Genomic DNA, 22,027 nt, shown 5'->3' on the forward strand with positions numbered 1-22,027 from the left:
AGTTGTTTGGGGCGTCTGCTAAAGAAGTCTGCACAGAAAGTGACAGGTGTGTTTGAAAATATGTGGTTGTGAGGTTAGAGGTGAATCATTTTAGGTGTTGAATAGGAAAAAAATGGGGTTTTGCACTGGTAAAATAGAAGAAAAGCATTGATGTTGATGGTTTACATAATGAGAGGACAGAATAAAAAGGTTGCTAAGGAAAATAATGACTAAGAAGGACACATGGAGCAGAAATTAAAATGAAAACATGAAGTTACCTCTAAGTTCTCTTATCCACAATGTAAAACAAAAACAGAGCAATTTTCACTTTGATTTCGCAAAGATACTTTCAGTTTTATCTGCTTCAATCCCACAAGATGTGCAATACTGCTGATATAATCCATTTATTAGACTTTTAGTTTCCATGAATGCACCTTTCTTGCTGATTTTTCAACCTCAATCTAGAGTAAAATGCTGTTTTTCTCATAATCTGCATGTAAAAATGGAAAAAACTGCAGTCTTATTATTCTCTCCAACATCCAGCAGGAAGCGACTCCTCTGGTTTCAGGTTGTATAGAAGTCTATGAGAAAAAGAGGCTACTTCTGATGTGATTTGTTGTCTCAGTAAACATTTTTCTAATGAGTTTATGGTTCTAATCACTAGTCTAAAGCCTCTTTCAGTACAGAATGATGTTATATTTTCAAAATAAAAATCTAAATAAGACTTATTTGAAAAAATAAAATGATAAATTATGATTCACGATGCGACTTCAATGTAAGTCTCCTTGATAAAAACCTGCAAAATTTGCAATATTCAGAAATAATTTATTGGTACCTGAGGGGAAATTGCCCAAGTTACAGTTGCTGAGTTAAAGTCTTAGAAATATTATCAGCAGAGTAAATACAAGATACATATGAGTGGAAAAATATGCCCTAAAAGAATAAGCATAAGTCAAAAAGGTTTTTTAAGTGTTTGATGTATGAAGCTAAAATTTCACAAATATCTTTATAAATATCCATATTGTAAGCTATAAAACTTTCAAGCAAAAAACCCGTTTTTAATGGTTTATTTTCCTGCATTTAGAGTCTCTAAGTGGTAAAATAAATAACTTAATTTACATGATTAGCAGTTTCCTACCAGCATTCCTCCCTCACATCACTTCTTGCTATAATATATTTTAATATTCCTCGTTGTTCTACATTAAAACAACCTGTTGACTGATGATTGGTTCATTTTGTGCGGAAAAACAGTCACATGGCATGTTAAATGTCTGCTTTTATGTGAGCATTCAATAAGAAAAACTGGTGAACAAACTATTATATCTTTATTTTTTGTAGTTTTTTTAAAATCTTGTCCTGCTACTTTCATCTTTATCCAGCTGCAGTAACATTCAATTTCCCCAGTTAGGGATCAGTTAAGCTCATCTCATATTAAAACAAAGTATTTTATACATTAAAACGTTTATCGTGGTTTAACTGGACTGACTTTGTGCTCTAACAGGAGTCAGCAGTTTTTTCCTCCACCCTGTTTAGGACCTGAGCAGGAATGTGTCTGGTAAAAGAACCAACCGTGAGGATGAATAATTCATTTCAAAGGCAGCTTCGATGTTTGGTTCGCTGCAGGCTCTGAACGTTCAGCGTCACCCCGTTTATCTGCCGTGTTTTAGCTTTGACTTTAATGCTGGTGACTTCCTGTCCTCCTCTGAAGCTGCCTCTCACCTGCTGTCTGTGCACGTGAGGATATGTGAAGGAAACGTGGGCTGACGGAGGTGTGATGACTGAGTGATGAGTGTGGAGGAGTGTGAAGGTCATCTTCTTCCTCCTCCTCCTCTCTGCTGCGGCTGAATCCTAAACTCCTGACTGATACTACTGCATATGTGTGGTAGGAAGCTGGAATCATGTTAGTAATTTGGTGTAATTTAACCCCATCCAGCTCCAGAACGCTGCTCATTACCGTTTCCTGTTTCCTCATCAGGGAAACCAAACATCGTCCTCCAGTGTTGCTGCATTAAAATCAAACTGGTGTCATTTTTACATGTAAAACATCCCAGATATTTATTCTAAAATCTGCTGCAAACAGCTGAAATAGAATCATAAGGAAACCAAACATTTTTGAATATATTTTTCACCACTGACTTATCATTTTGCACCCACAGTTAAAGTATTTATTCGGTCGCACATCTCTGGTATTAGTAACCTGTTGCCGGGCAACACAATACCACCGACTGTGGGAATCAGATGTTTTCAAACCTTGTCTTGCAGAAATATTTCCATGGCAGCTGCCAGAGGTAGAAAAAAAAACAGATGGTCCATGTTTAATGCAACAGTTGGTAATATTTATGATCAAATGAAAGTTTTCTGTCTGGTATTAGACATAATCATCAAGTCTTATTATTGTGTGTCAGTATAACCTTTCCTTTCTCTGCATCTGTGTGTTCAATTTTAATAAACATGCAATCAAAACTGAATACAGACATCAAATCATTTTCAACGAAGTAGTGTCAGTTAAAGTAAAAATGAGGCAAAGCAACCAAGTATCACATTTTGTTTTGTCTTAAACTAGTCTGGGTGCTTGTAGACTCATAATTACACATTTTTTTGATCCAATAAACAGTGAGCAACCAACCTAGATAAGCTCAGATAGTTTTTAACAGAACAGAAGCCTACACTAAGTCCATAACCACAGGAATTCATTAGCCGCTGACCTTGGACAAACGGTAAAATTCCCGAAAACTACCATATTTCTGAAATGTCTCTTTAACCAAATAACATTTCATGGTCCTGAGTGTGAGTTTTTATTAAAAAAAACTGACATAAGATAAGATAAATTTGCTGTTTTAGCAACAAAGAGGGTAGTATAAAATGTGGGGAATGCCATTAAAAAATACAAATAAACAGCAGTTAATCACAGTAGTTAGAAGAATAAAGTGGTCTTATGTGTTTTCTCTGTTGTTTTATATCCACCAAACCAGCAGGAGGTTGCTTTGAATCGCTGGTATTTCTGTCTGTCTCCAGTTTAACTATAGAAAGAAAGAAATCTAACTTTGTGAAAATGGAAAACAGGATTAATACTGGATATTTCTAAAGCTGTGATTTCGAAATTTGATATTGACATTTTTGTCTTTGAGGTCCTGACTGTGAGTTTGTATAAAAATCAGATAATAAGACAAGATAAGATGATGTATATTAAAAATATTAGTGCATAATAGTGGGGAATAATGTTGATATATAACGTTTTTAGACACAGACATTTTTGTCTTTAAGGTCCTGACTGTGACTTTTTACTAAAAATCTGACGCTGCATAAAACAATAATAGTACATCAGAATCAATGTTGGTGTTAATCTCTTTTTAAAAAAAAATCTATTTACGTGTTTTTATTTTTTTGGATGGGGATAGTTTTTTGTCTTTAAGGTCCTGATTGTGAGTTTGTATTAAAAAATCTGAAACAAGATCAGATCAGCTAAGATAAGATAAGATAAGCTGTTTATTAAAAATATGAGTCAATAATAGTTGAAAATAATGTTTATATATAACATTTTATGGTGTTATTTCTGACAAGGACATTTTTGTCTTTAAGGTCCTGACTGTGATATATTTTTGCCAATTTTTTTCATAATAAATAGCAGTGGTAAACAAACTGACATTTAAAGAGTTAAAATCCTGAAAATAATAAATATTTTGTAGTTAAACTTAAAATGGACAACAAGATCACTATCTGATATTTTTATGGCTGTCTTTAAGGTCCTGAGTTTGACTTTTTATTAAAAATCTGACACTGCATAAAAAAACAACAAAAAGAATCAATTTTGGTGTTAATCTTTTTTTTTTAATCTGTTTAAATGTTTTTTGGTTTTTTTTGAAAATGGCATTTTTTTTGTCTTTAAAGTCCTGACTATGAGTTTGGATAAGAAAATCTGAGACAAGATAAATGTGCAGTTATAGAAGCAAACAGTGTCGTGTAAACTGTAGGGAACACCATTTTAAAAAATTAAAAAGCAATAATTCACAGCAGTTATAAGAATAAAGTTAGTTTCTTGCTTTTATCCTTTCTCTGTTGTTTTATCTCCTCCATACCAGCAGCAGGTTGCTTTGAATCTCTGGTATTTGCTTCTGCGTCTCCAGTTTAGCTCCAACACCCAAAGCTCAGCCTCCCCATCCATCCTCTAATACCCAACATAAACAAGCATGTTTTCTCTCCGAATAACCCTTTTCAATTCATTCTTCGCCTCAAACAGCGGGGGAAATAAACTTCCATTATTCCCCGAGTCGTCCCCGTTTGGCGGCGCCTCATTGTGCTCGCTGTAATGTGACTGTAATCTGCCGCCGTGTGTGAATGGGCCTTTATCAGAAAGTGTCTTCTTACAGGTTGTGTTGCGACGGGTACCGAGCTCATTAAACGCTCCCTAATTCACTCTGTTCTGGGCTCCGTGGCACCGCTACATTGTTATTCAAATGGGGGAGAATGCACTCGACGGAGGCCCGCAGAGACTCGCTGCTTTTTATGGCTCAGACCGGAATGCAGCTTTTTTCTTTGCTCGAAAAGTCGAAAATCAAAAATGACTTTTCTTTGTGCTCGTCGACTGCGGTGTGGTTCACGGAGCCGTGAAGAGCGAGCGCCCCCAGAGAGGGATTTCAGTCCTCACTCGCTGCTCTGTTGTTTGTTTAGCCTGACTGGATGTTAAAGGTCCCATGAAACAGCTTCCACCTCGCACTCCTCAGTCACCATACAGATCAGGAGGGAGTTCAGCTCAGAAGTTCTGAAAAGAAAATGAAATTAACGGGCATTTTAGAGCGGCTGTCAATATGAAAACAATCCTCCTTCATGACATTCATCAGTTTCTTTGTTCAAGCACATTTAGGACTTTAAAGGCAGATGGTTTCAGGAGGATGTTAAAGAATCTTTAAGTATCACCTTTGACGACCAAATGCTAAAAGTTGTTGAACTCCAGTGCCAGCTAGTCTGAGCTTCAGCAGAAATTACTTGTGGACGTGGTTAAAGAGTTCAGAAAAATGTCCTTTGACGCATTTGAGCAGACACTTTGGTGTTTTGTAAACAAGGACATTTTTGTCTTTAAGGTCCTGACATGGCTTTTTTTAGTCCTACTTTTAAAAAAAAAATCCACTTATCTTAACAATTATTAGAATGGAAAATTAATTAGGTCACTTAGGTCACTAATTAAAATAATTAGGGGAGTGGGTGAATTTAAAAATGAAATAATAAAAATAACAGTGTGTTTATTCATAATAAATAGCTGTGGCAACGTGTAAACAAACTGACATTTGAACTGTTAAAATCCTGAAAATAGATATATAGATGAAGGTAAGCTATGTATATTTTAAAGTATTGGTAATTTAAAGTACATTTTTAGATTGTTTTTCAGGCAAGGACCTTTTTGTTTATAAGATCTTGACACTAAAAAATAAAATAAAATACAAATACTGGTTTTAAAAACTCCACTTAGGATTTATTGTATAGAAAATAATTGAAAAAATAAGAATTTAAAAATGAAATTATAAAAATAACAGTGTGTTTATTTATGATAAATAACTGTGACATCATGTAAACAAACTAGTATTTAAAATGTTAAAATCCTGAAAATAAATAAATATCTGTTTAGATATGTAGATAAAGTATACATAAAATAAAAAAGATCAGATAAGATGATATATATATAAAATACTAACCATTTAAAATATGTTTTTATAGTGTTTTTTTAGACTATGACATTTTTGTCTTTAAGTATTAAAAAGAATAATAACTAAAAAAAATGTGAAAACTGCTTAAAAAAATCCACTGAGCACTTTTTGTATAGAAAATAATTGTAAAGATTTTTTTTAATGAAATAATTTTAATAATAGTCTGTTTTTTCATCATAAATAACTGTGAGGGCTAATAATAAAGGGCTAATAATCCTGAAAAGAATGAAATCTTTGTGTAGGTATGTAGATGAGGTGTAGATATGATGATGTATTTTATAAAATAGTAATTTAAAGTAAATTTTTATGAGATTTTTCAGACAAGGATATTTTTGTCTTTAAAGTCCTCAGTGTCACATTTAAAAATAATAAAAAAAATAAATAAAAAAAAAATCCACTTAGCCCTTACTATATGGATAAAAATTGAAATATAAAATAACAAAAATAATATATCTAAAAAATTATAGTGTGTTTATTCATAATACATATCTAATATCATGTAAACAAACTGGTATTTAAAGGGTTAAAAATCCTGAACGCAAATAAATATTTATGTAGATATGTTGATGAAGAGTAGATACGATATGATGTGATATAAAATAAGATAAATTTGCAGTTGTAGCAGTCAAGGTGATGTGTAACATGGAGGGGGAAAAAGCTAAGAAAAAAGAAATATACAAAAGAATTGTTGACATGATATAAGTTTTTCTAATGTAGATGTTGCAAAGATTCCCCTAATTGTAGAAAATAACAATACTGCCATCATGAAGTATTGATATGAAACAGCTGCTGTGTTACTACTGAGGACCTTCCACATTTCTTCATTTCCAGGCCCAGCAGTATCTCTGGTTTTGATCATATTTGGGGTGTTTGCATGAAGCTCAGAGAATTCTGGGTCTCCATTTCTCTGGAGACGTGATAAACACCAGTATCCTGGTTACTGATTACCGAGTGCTGGTGGCGCTGCACAAACCTGCAATTTATTCTGACATTCCTGCAACTTTACATTAATTGGACTGCGTCTGTCCAGAACCAGGCCGCTTCGGGTCGTGTTGGGCGTAGCGCTGGTAAATGTCAGCGTGCAGAATCAGCTCATCCATCTTACTGGAACAATGAGGGAGCAGATATTAAACAAAGGAGTGGTGGAGGAAGATATGAAGACTGGTGCTAACATGTTGTCCTGACGGAGTTCAGGGAAAATGTCTCCAGGAATCCTTTAACTGGCTGAGCTGAAGCGTTCATAAGAACAGAGGAACTGCAATAAAACAGCCATAGTGTTTTCAGACTGGACAGAACCACAGTCAGAACAAATCTGCTGTAGTTTGGTGTACAAAGCTGTGAAAGTCTGAGGTAGTTTGTGTTGATGGCAGCAGCAGAAACCATAAGATAAGATGTAGTCATTGAATTTATCAGAACCAGAATGAGAACTATATGATATTTACAACCCAAATTCATCTGATCTACACATCTTCTACATCAGTCCTCATCATTGTTCTAAGACGATTCTGCATGTTGACATTTAATAGTGCTACACCCACTATCCTTTTTTCTGTTTATCTCATCTTATATCTTGTCTTATCTCATCTTCTATCTCACAAGATGATATAAGATATCTCATTTTATATCTTATCTAATTTTATCTCATCTTATGTCTTGTCTTAACCAATCATCTCGTCTTATATCTTCTCATCTTATCATATCTCATTTTATCTCATCGTCTTATCTTAACCAATCATATCGTTTCTCATCCCATCTCATCTCATCCCATCTTACATTTCATTGTATCTTATCTCATCTCATCTTATGTTATTTTATCTTATCTCCTCTCATCTGATCTTATTTTATTGTATCTTATCTCTTCTCATCTTATCTCATCTCATCATCTTATCATCTCATCTCATCTTATCTACACTATATCTACATCAGTCATGATCATTACTACCAAATATGTATTCATTTTCAGGATTTTAACCCTTTAAATGCCAGTTTGTTTACATGATGCCACAGTTATTTTAGAATGAAAAAACACATAAAAAATTTATTTAGTGACCAGTCAGGGATTTGTCAATGACTAACTCCAACATTGATCTTATATAGTATTATTTTTTACACAGTGTCAGATTTTAATATAAAAGTCTTTAAAGACAAAAATGTCCATGCCTAAAAACTCAAAATGTTGAATGTAATGTTAATATTTTTCAATATACTGTACATCATCTTGTCTTATCCTGCTTAGCTTAGTTTATTTACTCTTCATCTACGTCAGTCATGAATATAACTACCAAATATTCAATCATTGTCAAGATTTTAACCCTTTAAACTCAACTTTTGCCATCTTTAGCTTTTAAGCTTCTTCGTTAGCGACACACCTGGCAGGTTTCAACCTCTGTGATTGGATGTTTGTTGTATAAATACGCCTTAAAAAAATCAATATTGAATATGTTGAATATTTTCCTTCAGTTTTTAGGTCTTTGGGCTTTTATTTATTTATTTTTTATCAAAGAACCAGATATTTTCTAACTGAGTTGTTCATCTTTGGTGCTGATGATTCAACCAGGAGAGTCAAATCCTGTCTAAACTCTAGAAAACTCCTAGTGTGATTCACTCAGGCTGTCTGTGGGGAGAATGAATGGGACTTTTACTTCTGGAAGTCAGCTTCAGGGACTTTTAGCTGCTTTTAGTGAGACAGAAATACAGAAAACTCATCATGTTTTGTTTTAAAAGCTGTGAATGGAGACTGTCTTTCAAAAAAGAAACACCTTGTAGGACTTTGTTTCACCTTTTCTGACATTTTTCCCTCAGACGACCACAACTTCAACGAGGCCACGGCGGTTCTGTTCACCTGGATCGACCGCGGCGAAGTCAACCGGCGGACTGCCAACCATTTCTACTCCATGATCCAGTCGGCCAACAGCCACGTGCGCCGGCTGATGAGTGAGAAAGCTCAGCACGAGGAGGAGATGGAGCGAGCCAAGGAGGTGTTCAAGAACGCCCTGATGGCCATTTTAACTCAGTGTAAGAACATTTTACTGTTTTAAACTCGTACAGTCAGAGTGAGAGAAGCTTCCAGACCAACAGACGAGTGGGATGTTTTTGCTGTAATGACAGGTAAGTTCAGCTCATACTGCATGTTTTCATAGAATTTCATCATTTCAGACACAAATCTCTGAACAGAAAGAAACAACTTGGTGGAAAAACCAACGAGAGCAAATGAAAGACTGAGAAAATAAATCACAATTTGAAAGTAATACAAGAGCCTGAACATGTTCGACCAACCAGCTTGTCAACAGCAAACATGTAAATATTGTGTTTTTTATTATGCCTTGAAACTGTAGTTTTAAACTCATAAAAAAAGGTTTTCAAGGATTTTCCCACATAATAAAAATGACTAACCAATTTTGTCAACTTTTGCACTGTAAAAAAACAGAAAAGTAATAAAATGGTGAAAATCAGAAAAAAAGTTTAAAAAAATAATAGCTCAAAAACTAAAAAAAAATGCTTAAAGACGAGCAAATACCTGCAGAATAATACAAGTGTTTGGCTGATTTACATGCAGTAAAAGTGTTAATTTTATGTTTACGTGTTCAGAAAAATCAAATTAGTGTTTTTAGATGAACAGATTTTTTTTGATTGTAGCACAATTTACTTGTAAATTCGTATTTCTCTTCCTGTAATTTATACTAGGTATTATGTGTAATATCAGTAAATCTGTAACATAACAATTAAAAAATAATTTACCATTTCTCTATCCTTATTATGGACCTTTTAACAGCAAATGTCTGTAAAATATAGATTTTTTTGCTGATTAAATACAATAACAAATAGTATAATTTTACAGTAAAATATTGTAAAAGAATTATTTATCATTTGTAAAAATATACATTTTTGATGTGGTTGTTATTTATAGTTTTGGTTGAGTTGTTTTAGTCTTAACATGTGAATTCATGTTTTTTCTATGATTTTAATAATAATTATAGGTAATTTAACAAAATACGAACAATCTGTTAAACAACCGTAAATGATTTTTTAAAGAGCAGTAATAAATGGAGCATGTTTTTTTTAATTTTTTAACAGTGCATATTTTATCGTTATTTTTTTCTTCAGATTCAGTTTTGAACAAGTTTGGTCGGATTATTTCAATATTACAACTTTCCATACAAAAGCACATTATGTCAAATTACAGAATTGTGTAATTTTCTGGTTTTGCACCACAAAACGTTTGGTGTTCTTCATTAACTGACAAGTTTAATAAGTAAAAGTAAATCACAATTAGATATTTAAATAGTATTTTAGATCAAGAATTTAATAGTAAACAGGAAAAATGATTAACAATAGTTGATGCATGTGCATGAAACTGATCAAAGCCAGTGCTCAGTAACCACTAAGTCTATTTTACTAAATTTTAATTCAAACATTGTGCATACTGTACACATTTTTACACACAAAACAAATTAAAAACTGATCAAGGATGGAACTTAAAACACATTTGAATTAAGAATTAAAATCCTTTTTTCCCCTTTTTTTAATATGAATTTTACAAACATTTCATTAAAAGAGAACTTTTTATCATCCATTTTTCACTCTTGATCGACTGCTACTCAATTGGAAAGTGAAATAAAATGAAAATCAGTCAAATTTAAACAATATCCAAGTTTAAATTACAGGAAAACACCCAGTATAATACTGAAAGGTCAAAATAAATCATTTTAGGCTCAAAACACTGCATGAAAACTGGACTTAATTTACTGTTGACAGTCTAATTGATGCCATATACAGAGTTCACCTCCAACACTTTATTATTTCTCCAATAATCTGGCTAATAAGTGCTGGATTTGATGGTGGAAATAAACAGGGGTCTTTTCAAACACTATCAGCTGCTAAACACTGAGGTTTGATGTTTCATATCTTAAAATGCAACAATTTTCAGGCCCACTTTCCGTAAAAAGCTGTTTTTCAGCAGAAATCTGGCTGATAAATGGCCAGTTTCAGCTGCGTGTAATCCCCATCACCGCTCCATTCGACACACTGAGTGCTGCCGAGGCGACGCTGCTGCAGGGTGTGGCGGCAGATAACCGAGGTGCAGGCCGTGAAGCCATTTTACCACATCCACTTTAAAGCCGATGCGAGTCGTTCGCTCCTCCTTGCGAGCATCTCGGCCCTGGTCTCCATGACAACACTCCCCCATCCATCTCACCATCAGCTCCATTATCTTCAGCTCGCTGTGTGCTGGCGATTAGGTCGGTCTCTCTGAGGTTTCAGAGTCAACACTGTGACCTTTTTAATAGAACGGCATCAGAAAACACAGCGACCGAAAGCCACGTTAGCTGCTTTAACATTCCTGTCACCATCACACAATGAAATATTTACACCTAAAGCTGCATTAGGTAATTTTTTAACCTGTTGGAAGGAAGATACAGAAAATTCATAATTCTTGAACTAGAGTTGTGTTTATATACACCTGATGTCCAAATCCACTCTCCTTTTAGCTCCATTTTGGTCTCCACCACCGCTAAATGATTATGTTAAATGTTTTTGGCCACTAAGGGCAGACATGAAGCAACAGACTTGATTATTAAACTAAAATTGTGTTTGTGTCCAGCTGATGTCCAAATCCACTCTCCTTTTAGCTCCGTTTTGGTCTCCACCACCTCTAAATGTTTCACTTCAATCACCAGATAGTCTCTGATTTCTCCTTTCTGACTGTTTTCTGAAATTGAATCAAGTTATTATTTATCTCATAAACTACAATGTAAAACAGGGGTGAAAATATCATTTTAAGATGTGAAAGAAATTAGTAATTTACTAAGAAATTCATCGTATCGGTGTAAAAATGAGGATTTCTTCATAAAAATTTGTCTTGGGGCATTTGATGCCTCAAATAAGGAAGTACTCTCTGCATCTGTTTTAGTACATAGTAATTAATGTTTTTTAAGCTATGCAAGTACATTTGCAATTTATATCATGTTGTAGAGTCTTAACCTTAATAATTAAATTTGTCAGGATAATTTCTATAATAATTATTATTGTAGAATCTTAAATTAGTTAATTCATTCATTCATTCATTAAAATAAATCATGTATCAATATATTAAATATTATTGTCGAATCTCAACCTTAATAGTTTAGTTAATCAGTCAGGTCTGTTTGTATTTCATATAATATCATGGGATATAATATTGTGTTTATATGGAGAGCTGAAGGACAGTACTTGCCTGGGGACCAGACAGCCTTTATATTGTGTATTACAAATACACATAAAGTCAGTCTGGAACTGCTCCATTGAACCAAATCTAGCCCAGAGGCGGGACTACCGATCACAGCTGGAATTGGAGAGAGCCAATCAGCGTAACACATGTGTGACGCAATCACTAAGCGACCTAACAATTGCCTTTCCGCCATGATGTTTTGTAGTTTTAACAGCTTCCTTCGCCGTACAGGGGTCCTGAGGAAAATCTAAGCTCTCCCTCTCAACAGTGGAGGGCAGCATTACGCATTCTATCGTACAGCCTGCCGGAATTAAAAATACATCCTTTTTAAAAAGAAAAGCTTTAAGAGCTGCTTCTTGTTGAGGTTTTAAGGACAAATTCAGCCCGTGCAAAACAGAGGAAAGCGCACGAGAGAAACCTCGCTCTGTTGCGGTCGCATCGTTAACTCCCGCCTCTGGTGCTCTGATTGGTTCGGTCTGATCTGCTCGGAGCTTGAAAACCTGTCAAAATGTGTCAATGGAGGAGGGCTAGCCCATATTCCCGTATATCCCTTATAACGGGAATACAGGAATACAGTCTAGCTAAGCTAGGCTAGGACAGTACAGTAACAGCTAGATATGATAATGTTCATTTATGTTGTTTTTCATATAAATATCCAAAATAAACAAAAAAGACGAGCTTTGTAAATTTAAATCTACTTCACAGGAGCTGAAAGAAGCAACTGGAAAACCAAAACTAGGAGCGATTCTGTCATTTTGATCACATTATTATAAACACATCACTTAATGCAGATTTAACAGAGCAATTCATTCAGAATATAAAGATCATGTGGGTCACTGTGCGTTTAAACCTGGAGGAGGTAAGTACAGCGCTGTTGTTGTATTTGTCCATATATTGTTTGTTTTCATGTCGACTTTAGATCAAACTAAGAAACGATCAGAGAAAGTCCTGAGCACACAGATGTTGTTTGGATTTTGCTTTATGTTCATTCAGGTTTGGTGAATTAAAATAAAGCTGCAGATGTTACAGTGAAATGAGATGTCAGAGCCAAACTTTAAAAGGCAGCATTTTCACTCAGAATGGAAGTTTTCTCTGTTAAAAGTCACACTGTATTCAGTCTAGCAGTAATTTTAGCTCACTATTTGTTTACATTACAACATCCACTGACCTAAAATGTGACGTTGGATGGCACTTCTGTTGTGTATAAAGTCTAAAAGTCAGCTTCCATTCTGGATAAATGCAGCCCTGATCAGTCGTGAAGGAAGTGAAGCTGCAGGTGAGGAGATGTAAGTACAGAGCACTGGCCAGGAGAGAGACCTGCCCATCACATGACACACAGTTTAAATGCCGTATACTAGTCTTTAAAGGGTCATTCTGGCTTATTTCAACCTGGAATACTTACCCTAAATCTGTCTGTATGGGGTCTTCTACACTGTCTATAAACAGTATTCACCCTCTGTAGAAGTTTGCTCCTTTTATTGCTTTTCAACATTGAATCATGGTCAGCTTAATTTGGCTGTTTTGACAAGAATTTACCAAAATAAAGACTCTTTCATGTCAAATTAATTAAATTGACTCACCTAATTCAACACGGGTGCAGCCAGTTGGTGCTAAAAGTCACACAATTAATGAAACAAAGATCATCTGAGTGCAGGGAATGTATGTCAGTGATACAAAGACTCCTGTGTCTGGAAAATCCTGTACTCCTGGATAGAACTACACCATGAAGACTAAAGAACACTCCAAGAAACTCCATATGAGTCATTCCATCTCATTTCAACAAATCTGAGGAAATTTTGTTGCATGACCTCCTCTGATCATCTCCAAACTTTTTTTTTAACTATCCCAACATAAGAATAGATTACTTGCAAAGTTTTAACATCATATGATTGCTATTTGCTAAGTTATAAAATATTTAAATCCCTATTTTTCCACTCGGAAATTGATATGTTAGGTAGAAAGGCTTGATTTAGGAAGATAATACTGGGAACTGACTGATGATATAGACTTACAAGTGATCTGAAGGGTTCAAACACCTTAACAATAGAGCAGGAAAAAAAAATTTGGAATGAATATACCCATTTCTCTGTGGTACAGGGCAATTTAAAAATTTGGCGAAAATGGCATTTTTCAAGAATTTAGGCATTTTTTTCACAAATTTTAATAAGTAACAAGGTTCATATGTTATAAAAATCTCAAAGTACCTTAAAAGTTCTCTCTAACCTAAAAATATCCAAGAGCTAGCTAGTCTCCTTAGACCTCAAAACGATGCCTATTTATGAAACAGACTGAAAAACACCATACATATATTGGCACAGAAACCAATGTGGGACATGGAGTAGAAACATGAAACTTTGTCTGTATAACAATAAACATCCGAATAATTGATATCTGAAGTATCAACATTGTTTCTTGAATCCTTCATGGCCAATTTAACCAAGAAATGCACTATGTTTTATAGGCGTTTTTTTTAGGAATTCTAACTAATATATTGCAGTTAAAATGAGTTATATTGCCTTAGGTCCCATGTAAAACATGTAATTTGTCCCCAACTTATCACACCACTATTTCTGTCCTTTGAACTGCTTGAATTTCTCTGAAATCAGGCCATCATCTGCACCAGATATGTGGTACTGTCCACCACGGCGTGTTGAAGGAGCAGTGATTGGACAGAGGATGTGGGCTGTAGGCATCCACACTACGTCATCCTTTCTAGGCCATGTGAACTTCTTGCTGGGACCTTTTGGGTGCATGAATTTCACTTGCAAATCTTCAAATTCAGCTGATAAGTCAAATACGATACCGAGGCTGTCCTGAGAATGCAGTCTGGGAGTGATGCCATTTCTTCTTATTCAGTTACTGTATGAAAGAAAAAACAATGTCTATATAATAATTAACTTCAGATATGCCCTTTGTAACTTATACTACGATGCTGATGCTTCAGATTCATCTTTCATCTTTAGTTGGTCATGTAAATGGTTCCTAAAAACAAAAACGAGGATCAAAATGTATAGTAAATTGATTCAGCAGTTGCTCATCTTTGGCACAAGAAACAAATATGAAAGTAAGTTCACACATACTTCACACATACTAGTTCCTCCAAAAAAAATTTGAACCGCGTACCATGTATCCCACATGCACTTTTTAATGCCTAAAGTTAGGCTATTTTGGGTCTACACCTGAGTTCAACAGCCTATAAATCAATAAATAAGCTTTATTTTAATGTTTTAAAACTTTTACCTTATGCAACTTTCCTTAGTAAAGAAGAAAATTCATTCTTTCAATGTCTTTTCACAAGAATAAGTCCTAAAATAGAGGCATGAAAAACCCAAAATAAAGTCGCCCATGAAATAATAAGGATATTTTGGGAAATTCCACAGTCCAGTATTTTTTTATTTTCATTCATTTCTATACTTTTCTCACCAGAAGGGTAAAAGTTTTGGAAGGGGAAAAAATTCTGACCATGTAAAAGGAGTATAAATTGCTTTTTTTAGTAGTTTAAAACCCTAAAATCATAGGCGAGGATTAAGTTTGGACTGACTATGGGTATTAGATTAGATCATTACTGCTTATACTGTATGTTTATAACCATAATACTTTGCATTTGTTCATAAAATTACCCAAATAAAGCCCAAAAAAAATTTTGGGAGGATCTGAGAAAGTGGTGCAACAAGCATTTGTTGAATTGACATGGAATGACTCATATGTAGGTTACTAAAAAGCATAAGTCATGGGATGAAACAAGAAAATGGTCAAGTTACTGAATATCTTTTGGACTACAGTTACGTCCATCATGAAGAAACAGAAGGAATATGGAACCTTTGTAAATCTGGGCAACCATGCAAGAAATGGAAAAATTGATGGAGGCGTCCAACACACCTATGACTCCTCTGAAGAAGATACAAGCTCCATCCAGCAGCTGAGATGGGAAGAACTGTCACCAGTCAAAGTTTTATGGGTGAGTGGTGAAGAAAAAGCAACTGCAGAAAAAACATCATATAAAATCTTGGCTAGAGTTCACCAGAAGATGTTGGAACTCTGAAGTCAACTTAAAGAAGATTTGGTCTGAGGAGAACAAAAGGGAGCTCTTTGTCCATCAGACTCGACCCTGCGACACCAAACACTGCACATCATCACACACAATATTTCCCCAGTGTGAAGCATGGTGGTGGCAGCATCAAAACGTGAAGCATGGTGGTGGCGGCATCAAGACGTGAAGCATGGTGGTGGCGGCATCAAGACGTGAAGCATGGTTGTGGCAGCATCAAGATGTGAAGCATGGTGGTGGCGGCATCAAGACGTGAAGCATGGTTGTGGCAGCATCAAGATGTGAAGCACAGTGGTGGCAGAATCATGATGTGAAGCTGTCACGGTTTCACACTGGCGAGCCCAAGCAGAGAACATACCACCAAGGCAGAGACAGGATGAAAAGCTGGTTTATTGGGAAGGTGGGGCGAATCGTGGAGGGGAGAGGAGCCAGAAGAGGATCTGAGAGGGTACGGAGAGGAGGAGTCCGGGGAAGGAGCGACGGAGCCGGGGATCAGCGGTCGGCGGGTGGTCTGGGGGGATCAGAGTGCGGCGGTCGGGATTGGGTGGACGCTCGCGGCGGCAGGAGGACAGAAGGCTTGGACGCCAGAGGGGGGAAGCCAGGCGCAGGGGGTCCGGGGCGATGAGGCGGCAGGAGGGTCTGATGGTCCAGGGAGGGAACCGAGAAGGGGAATCCGGAGAGGAGCACGAGGGGGCAGGCGGGACGGGAGGAGATCTGGGCAGCTGGGTCGCTCTAGGCGAAGGAGAGGAGAAACAAATGTTAATATCAAACTTAGTTATCAAACAGGTTTCAAGATGCGAGAGGGAAACTGACTGCATAGGCAGACTTTACGATCTGGCAGAGATTGGATGCAGGAACCGGTCTTTTTATGGCAGGAGGTGTAATCACTCGAATGAGCAACAGCTGCCCGGACTCTGTGGAGAGCGCTGATTGCCAAGTGGAGCCCAGCCTCATGGCTGGCTCCACTTGGAACAGCGGAGGAGAAAGAGGGAGAGGGAGAGATAGAGGGAGAGAGATAGGGAAAAGGGAGTGGGATGTCAGGAAGGGCAGGGAGAGGAGGAGGCCCTGACAGAAGCATGGTGGTGGCAGCATCATGATGTGAAGCACGGTGGTGGCAGCATCATGATGTGAAGCACGGTGGTGGCAGCACCAAGATTTTTCTCCCTTTGGCACTCTTTTTTTGTGAATCCTTGTCAAAAAAAAAACTAAAATAATTTGACCATGATTCAATGAAAAGCAATGAAAGCGTAAAACTTCCTATGTTTTTGAATGAGATTTTTATACTGGAACTTAGTCTTTGCACTCAGGGAAAGTGGGACTCAAAAATGACATGACTCAACAAGCATAATTTTTTACATGAATTATTTCAAATGTTTAACGCAGAAAAAAGCCTTGAAAGTGGATAGCTTTCCAAAAACAATTGAAAGTTTGGTTTCTGTTTGGTTTGTTTGGTTTCAGCTGTAATTGGAGGATTTTTTTTGGCGTTATCTTTATTTTCTGAAGGTTTTTTTTTTACCGAGGGCTGATTACCCACAACAACTGTAGCGTGTCCTCTCAGCCAAGCCTGTAATTCCAGCTCATAATGGGTCTCAAACATAACCAGATGCTGGTGTTTACTGCCGACGGGACACTCTCTTAATTGCTTTTTCGTATGGAAAGCGTTTCGTTGAGGCCATCATGCTTTTTCCTTCGGCTGATTTTGAGGAAGTGAAACAAAAGTCTGCGTTGATGAGCTGCGAGGGATCCCTCATCAGTGGACACATCTGTTTTCTGGGTCTGGAATCAAATCTGGGGAAGTTTTCCTCCAGAGTTGGTTGAGTCTCTGCCTCCATCTTTTGTTGTTATCTATAAACTGATTCTCGTAAATACAAGAAGATACATAACTCCATTTAGAGTTTTCTTCAAAGAAAGTAGTAAGACTTTCATATGTTGAATGGTTCAGTTTTTCCATATTGACATTCAGAGAACTCATTCACACAAAGATCATGTTTACAGCATAAAAATACCCCTCAGTACTCTGAGCTTTGGAGTATAATCATGAAAAACCTTCAATATTTGCTGCTAAGTTTCAGAGCACCTTGAATTTTCTTTTTTGCTTTTCAGTCCTTTTTCGGTCCTTCGCTGAGTTTTTACCTTTTGTTTGCGAAGCAAAGGCACTCAGGACTTTTCTATTTTAACTTCAAATCATGTCTATTTAGATTTAGGGAGGCTCGTATTAGTTTCCAATAAAAAGGCACATAGAGCCACATTTATGGCAAATACACCAAGCTGAAATAAGCCAGAATTTCCCTCGAATGAGCCACCAACAGGATTTATTTTCTTATTTGATTTATTACTTTGAGCGAGGACGAATAATATTTGCCATTTATGGTGTATATCTTCAACGATAACTCACTAATATTCTGTTTTTCTTCCTCCATTTCCATGTTAATTTACATCCGGATCACATAAATATTTGACTGTTTGACAGGCTGTTATTATAATTTTCAGTCACGTCAGGAATTCTGTAGATAAAAGCTTTTATCAATCATCTGGAAGCACTTTACTCCACATGCTGCAATTCTTTCATCGTCTGCTCAGTCACTCAAAAATGTGCAGAAATTTGGATGTTTAGCTCCTCATTTCCACAAAGCTTTGTCTATCCTTCCAGGGTTTTTTTAGAATTTCCCTCAAGCATGATGAAAAATTTGAATTTTTGTCTTGGATTGCAGACAAAAAATTAATCACCTAGCAGGTTTTTCAGGTGCTTGACTGTATTGACAGTCAAACTGTGTAAATCTTTAATTAAAAACAGACCAGTTTAGCTCATTGAAACCTTTGAATTGCAAATAGTCACATTTTTACTCACTGTTGACTCATTTTTCACTACAATATAGCATTTCCATTACTGCAGTAAAGTTTAGTGTCGTCTGCATATTGTGTGCAAATATGGATGCCAAACAAAGCTGTGTGTAAACGAGGCAGAATGACCTTCAACATTTATTTTCTACAGTGTTTTAATTTTATTGGGCACAATTTGCTCGAAAGGCCATGAGGCATATTTAGGTGAATCTAATGGGACTCTGTCAGCTGATGAAAGCAGGTTTCACTGCACAAACTTTTTTGCGAGGTGGCAACAGTGTTTTCAGATGAAGTCCTGTGATCAGCCCTTTTAGCCTTCCTTTTTTCCATTGCAGTGTAGAGTCTGACAGCTTTGACTGCAACGTTAACTAGAGTGTACAAAATAGTAATAAATAGTAGCTATTGGACATAACTTTAACTCTATGAGGATGTCCATTCTAAGAAATAGGGTTTGGACTCAACATGACATACTTCGCTGAGTTAGGAGATTTAGACGTTCCTCTAATTTCTGGGGTATTTTTTGTTACAATTAATAAAGTCTCAACCATTTGAAGTTTTCCAAGAATACTTCAAATTAAGGTACAGGTTTTTTTTAAAAAGTTCATTTAAAATGAAGTTACAGAGCCGATTTCATTAAGTTACCTCAATTTGAATTTAGTTTTAAACCAACTAGCACAGAAATTTCAGCTCAAATTCCACACAGTATTAAGTTTATGCAATAATATTATGTCAGCCCAAGATATATTTTATCTTGCAACCATGTATTTAATTAAATGATGGGAATACGTCTGTTGAATTACTTTATAGAATATAAGAAACAGAACAGTCAAGAGTTGATGTTATCTGATAGGAGAGGAGAAAACTGCGACTCAACAAGGACGATAAAAGGTTTATTCTGAAATTTTCTTCCCTAAAAGCAACCTTGAATGAGTTTCTCTAGTAATTTTTCCCTATAAACCTGCATTCTTTCCAGCAGACAGCAGTCTAACTTGTTGCAACCAGAGGAGTCGCCTCCTCTGGTTGCAACAAGTTAGACTGTACAAAAAATGACCTGACTTCTTACTTGATTTATGACCTTAATTAACCTTTTTGTGATGAGTTTACGGTCTCAGTTGGTAATTTCCAGTCTCCCTCAGTGTGCTATGATTTTTATTTTGTAAACTAGTTTCCCATTCAGAGGAAAAAAGACGACAAAGCAGGGTATATTTATGGGTGGGGCTACTTTATGATTGACAAGTTGCTACCCAATGGTGGTATATGGAGTGTGCTTGACTTCTTGCTTGTCACATCCAGTTAAAAAGATCAAGATATAGTCTATTTATCACGCAACCATGCAATTAAGTAATGGGAATAGGTACCTTGAATTACTTTTAGAATGTAGGTAACAAAACAGTCAAGGGTTTGTTATGTTAGCTGATAGTCGAGGTTCTCTCGGGACGATTCCCTACAAACCTGCATTCTCTCTAATAGCCAGCGGGGGGCGACTCCTCTGGTTGCAAAAACAAAGTTAGATTGTAATGAAAATGACTCGACTTCTTACATGATTTAGTACCTTGGTAAACATTTCTGTAGTGAGTTCATGGTCTCAGTCACTAGTCTCCTACAACACATCATAGTGTTTGTTTTGTCAATTATTGTCCAATTTAGAGAAAAATTAGATGACAAAGTAGGTTATGTTTAGGGGCAGAGCTTATTTCAAACACTGAGAAGTACTTACCCTGGACTAGGTATATTTTCTTCACTGATAAAGACATTAAACAAGGTTCTCCAGGGACAATTCTTGCTGTCGGAACATGCACAAAGGTTTGGGTATCCCTTTAAAAAACTCAAGTTCCTGCAGTGGATAAACAGCATTATGAAAGGAGTATCAGCCAAAAATACTTGATTTAAAATACTTTTGCAGAGTTTGGCCTGAGCAAACAATAACAGTTTCCATTTTGGAGTGAAGTGTTCAAAGGTGGTCCAGCCTGTGGTCGGTGAATGTCCACGGTCTCTCCTCTGTCTGCTGTACGAGCCTCCAGTCGGTGCTACGACGCTACATAAATGGCTTGTTTTGTCTTGACCCTCCCTGCCTCCTCCTCCTTCCTCCTTCCTCCTCCTCCTCCTCCTCCTCCTCTTCTTCCTCTTCCTCTTCCTCTTCCTCCTCCCTGTTCAACCCCAAAGTCGAGCAGATCACCGCCGTTTTCACCGCCGCCACCAGGCAAAAGGCATGGGACCATTTCTCAAAAGCACAGCGCAAGAACATAGACATTTGGCGCAAGCAGTGTGAGGTTGGTATACCCTTTTTTATTGTCTCTTCTTGGCCCACTGCTTTCTTCACTGCTGTCACTTCTGAGCTCCCAGGAGAGAGCTGACAGACAGGCCTGTAGATCTGCTGTGTTCGCTGCCCATGTTGTTGTCGTTTTTGCTGGATGTTTCGCCTTCACAGACAGACAGACGGTAAAGACAGACAGACAGACCGGCAACGACGGCGGCCTCTGATCTAAGCCCACCTTCTCCCTGCAGCCCAGATGTAACGCAAAAGATCTGATGCCTCCTCGAAAGTGTGAGGTGCTGCTATGGCAACAGTGATTTCAAGGATTAAGTCTCTAATCAATTATTCATCCACAGTCAAATCGAGATAACAAGTACGAGCATGAGAAGGCTGCGTGTGAAGGAGGGAGGATTTGTCCATTTCCAGCTCAGCTGGTGCTCGAGGGCACAAAACACCAACAAACACGGCGGGTTCAGCAGCCTGTTGCTCTGCAGGAGTTTTACCTTAGTGCTTCTGTCAGGGTTAAAAGGCAGGCATAAAAGCAAATCAAACAACGAAGAAAGGAAAATACACCACACTTTGTTTTATGTGTATCAAATCACAACACAAAAACAAAATGGGGAGGTGAACGCTGCCCTCTACAGGCAGAATATGAAACACATACAGTCATAAACAAACATTTCCTGCACTTGTAAAGACCATGTATATCTCACTAGTCTAGAGTTTCTAAAGGCTCCTATAACTCTGAATTTTCTATCATGGAATCCCTGAAGAACAAAACAATCATGCATTTTGGTTACTTAAAAGATTCATTAAAGCTCTTCTGAAAATATGACAAAATCTGCTGGGTCAAAAGTAAACATACTGCAACTTGAATTATCAGTTTTGGTCAAGATTTCTTAGTTTCATGACCTTGTAACTTCTACTGAGTGATTACAGTTCACTACAGTTGCTGACTCCTCTGAGCCAATTTAAATAGAGCTCATTTGATCCACTCATTA

The 22,027-nt window shown here is 36.7% G+C and overlaps 1 protein-coding gene across 1 annotated transcript in view; it reads left to right on the top strand.

The window, feature by feature from the left end:
• enox1 (ecto-NOX disulfide-thiol exchanger 1) overlaps positions 1–22,027 on the top strand; it is a 168,487-nt gene that overhangs the window by 115,532 nt on the left and 30,928 nt on the right. The window contains exons 9-10 of the mRNA XM_051959456.1: positions 8,481–8,693; positions 20,936–21,042. Of these exons, the coding sequence (XP_051815416.1) occupies positions 8,481–8,693; positions 20,936–21,042 (320 nt within the window). The remainder of the gene's footprint in view (positions 1–8,480; positions 8,694–20,935; positions 21,043–22,027) is intronic.

Source organism: Acanthochromis polyacanthus, chromosome 14 (genome assembly GCF_021347895.1).
Source record: "Acanthochromis polyacanthus isolate Apoly-LR-REF ecotype Palm Island chromosome 14, KAUST_Apoly_ChrSc, whole genome shotgun sequence".
Lineage (NCBI taxonomy): Eukaryota > Metazoa > Chordata > Actinopteri > Pomacentridae > Acanthochromis > Acanthochromis polyacanthus.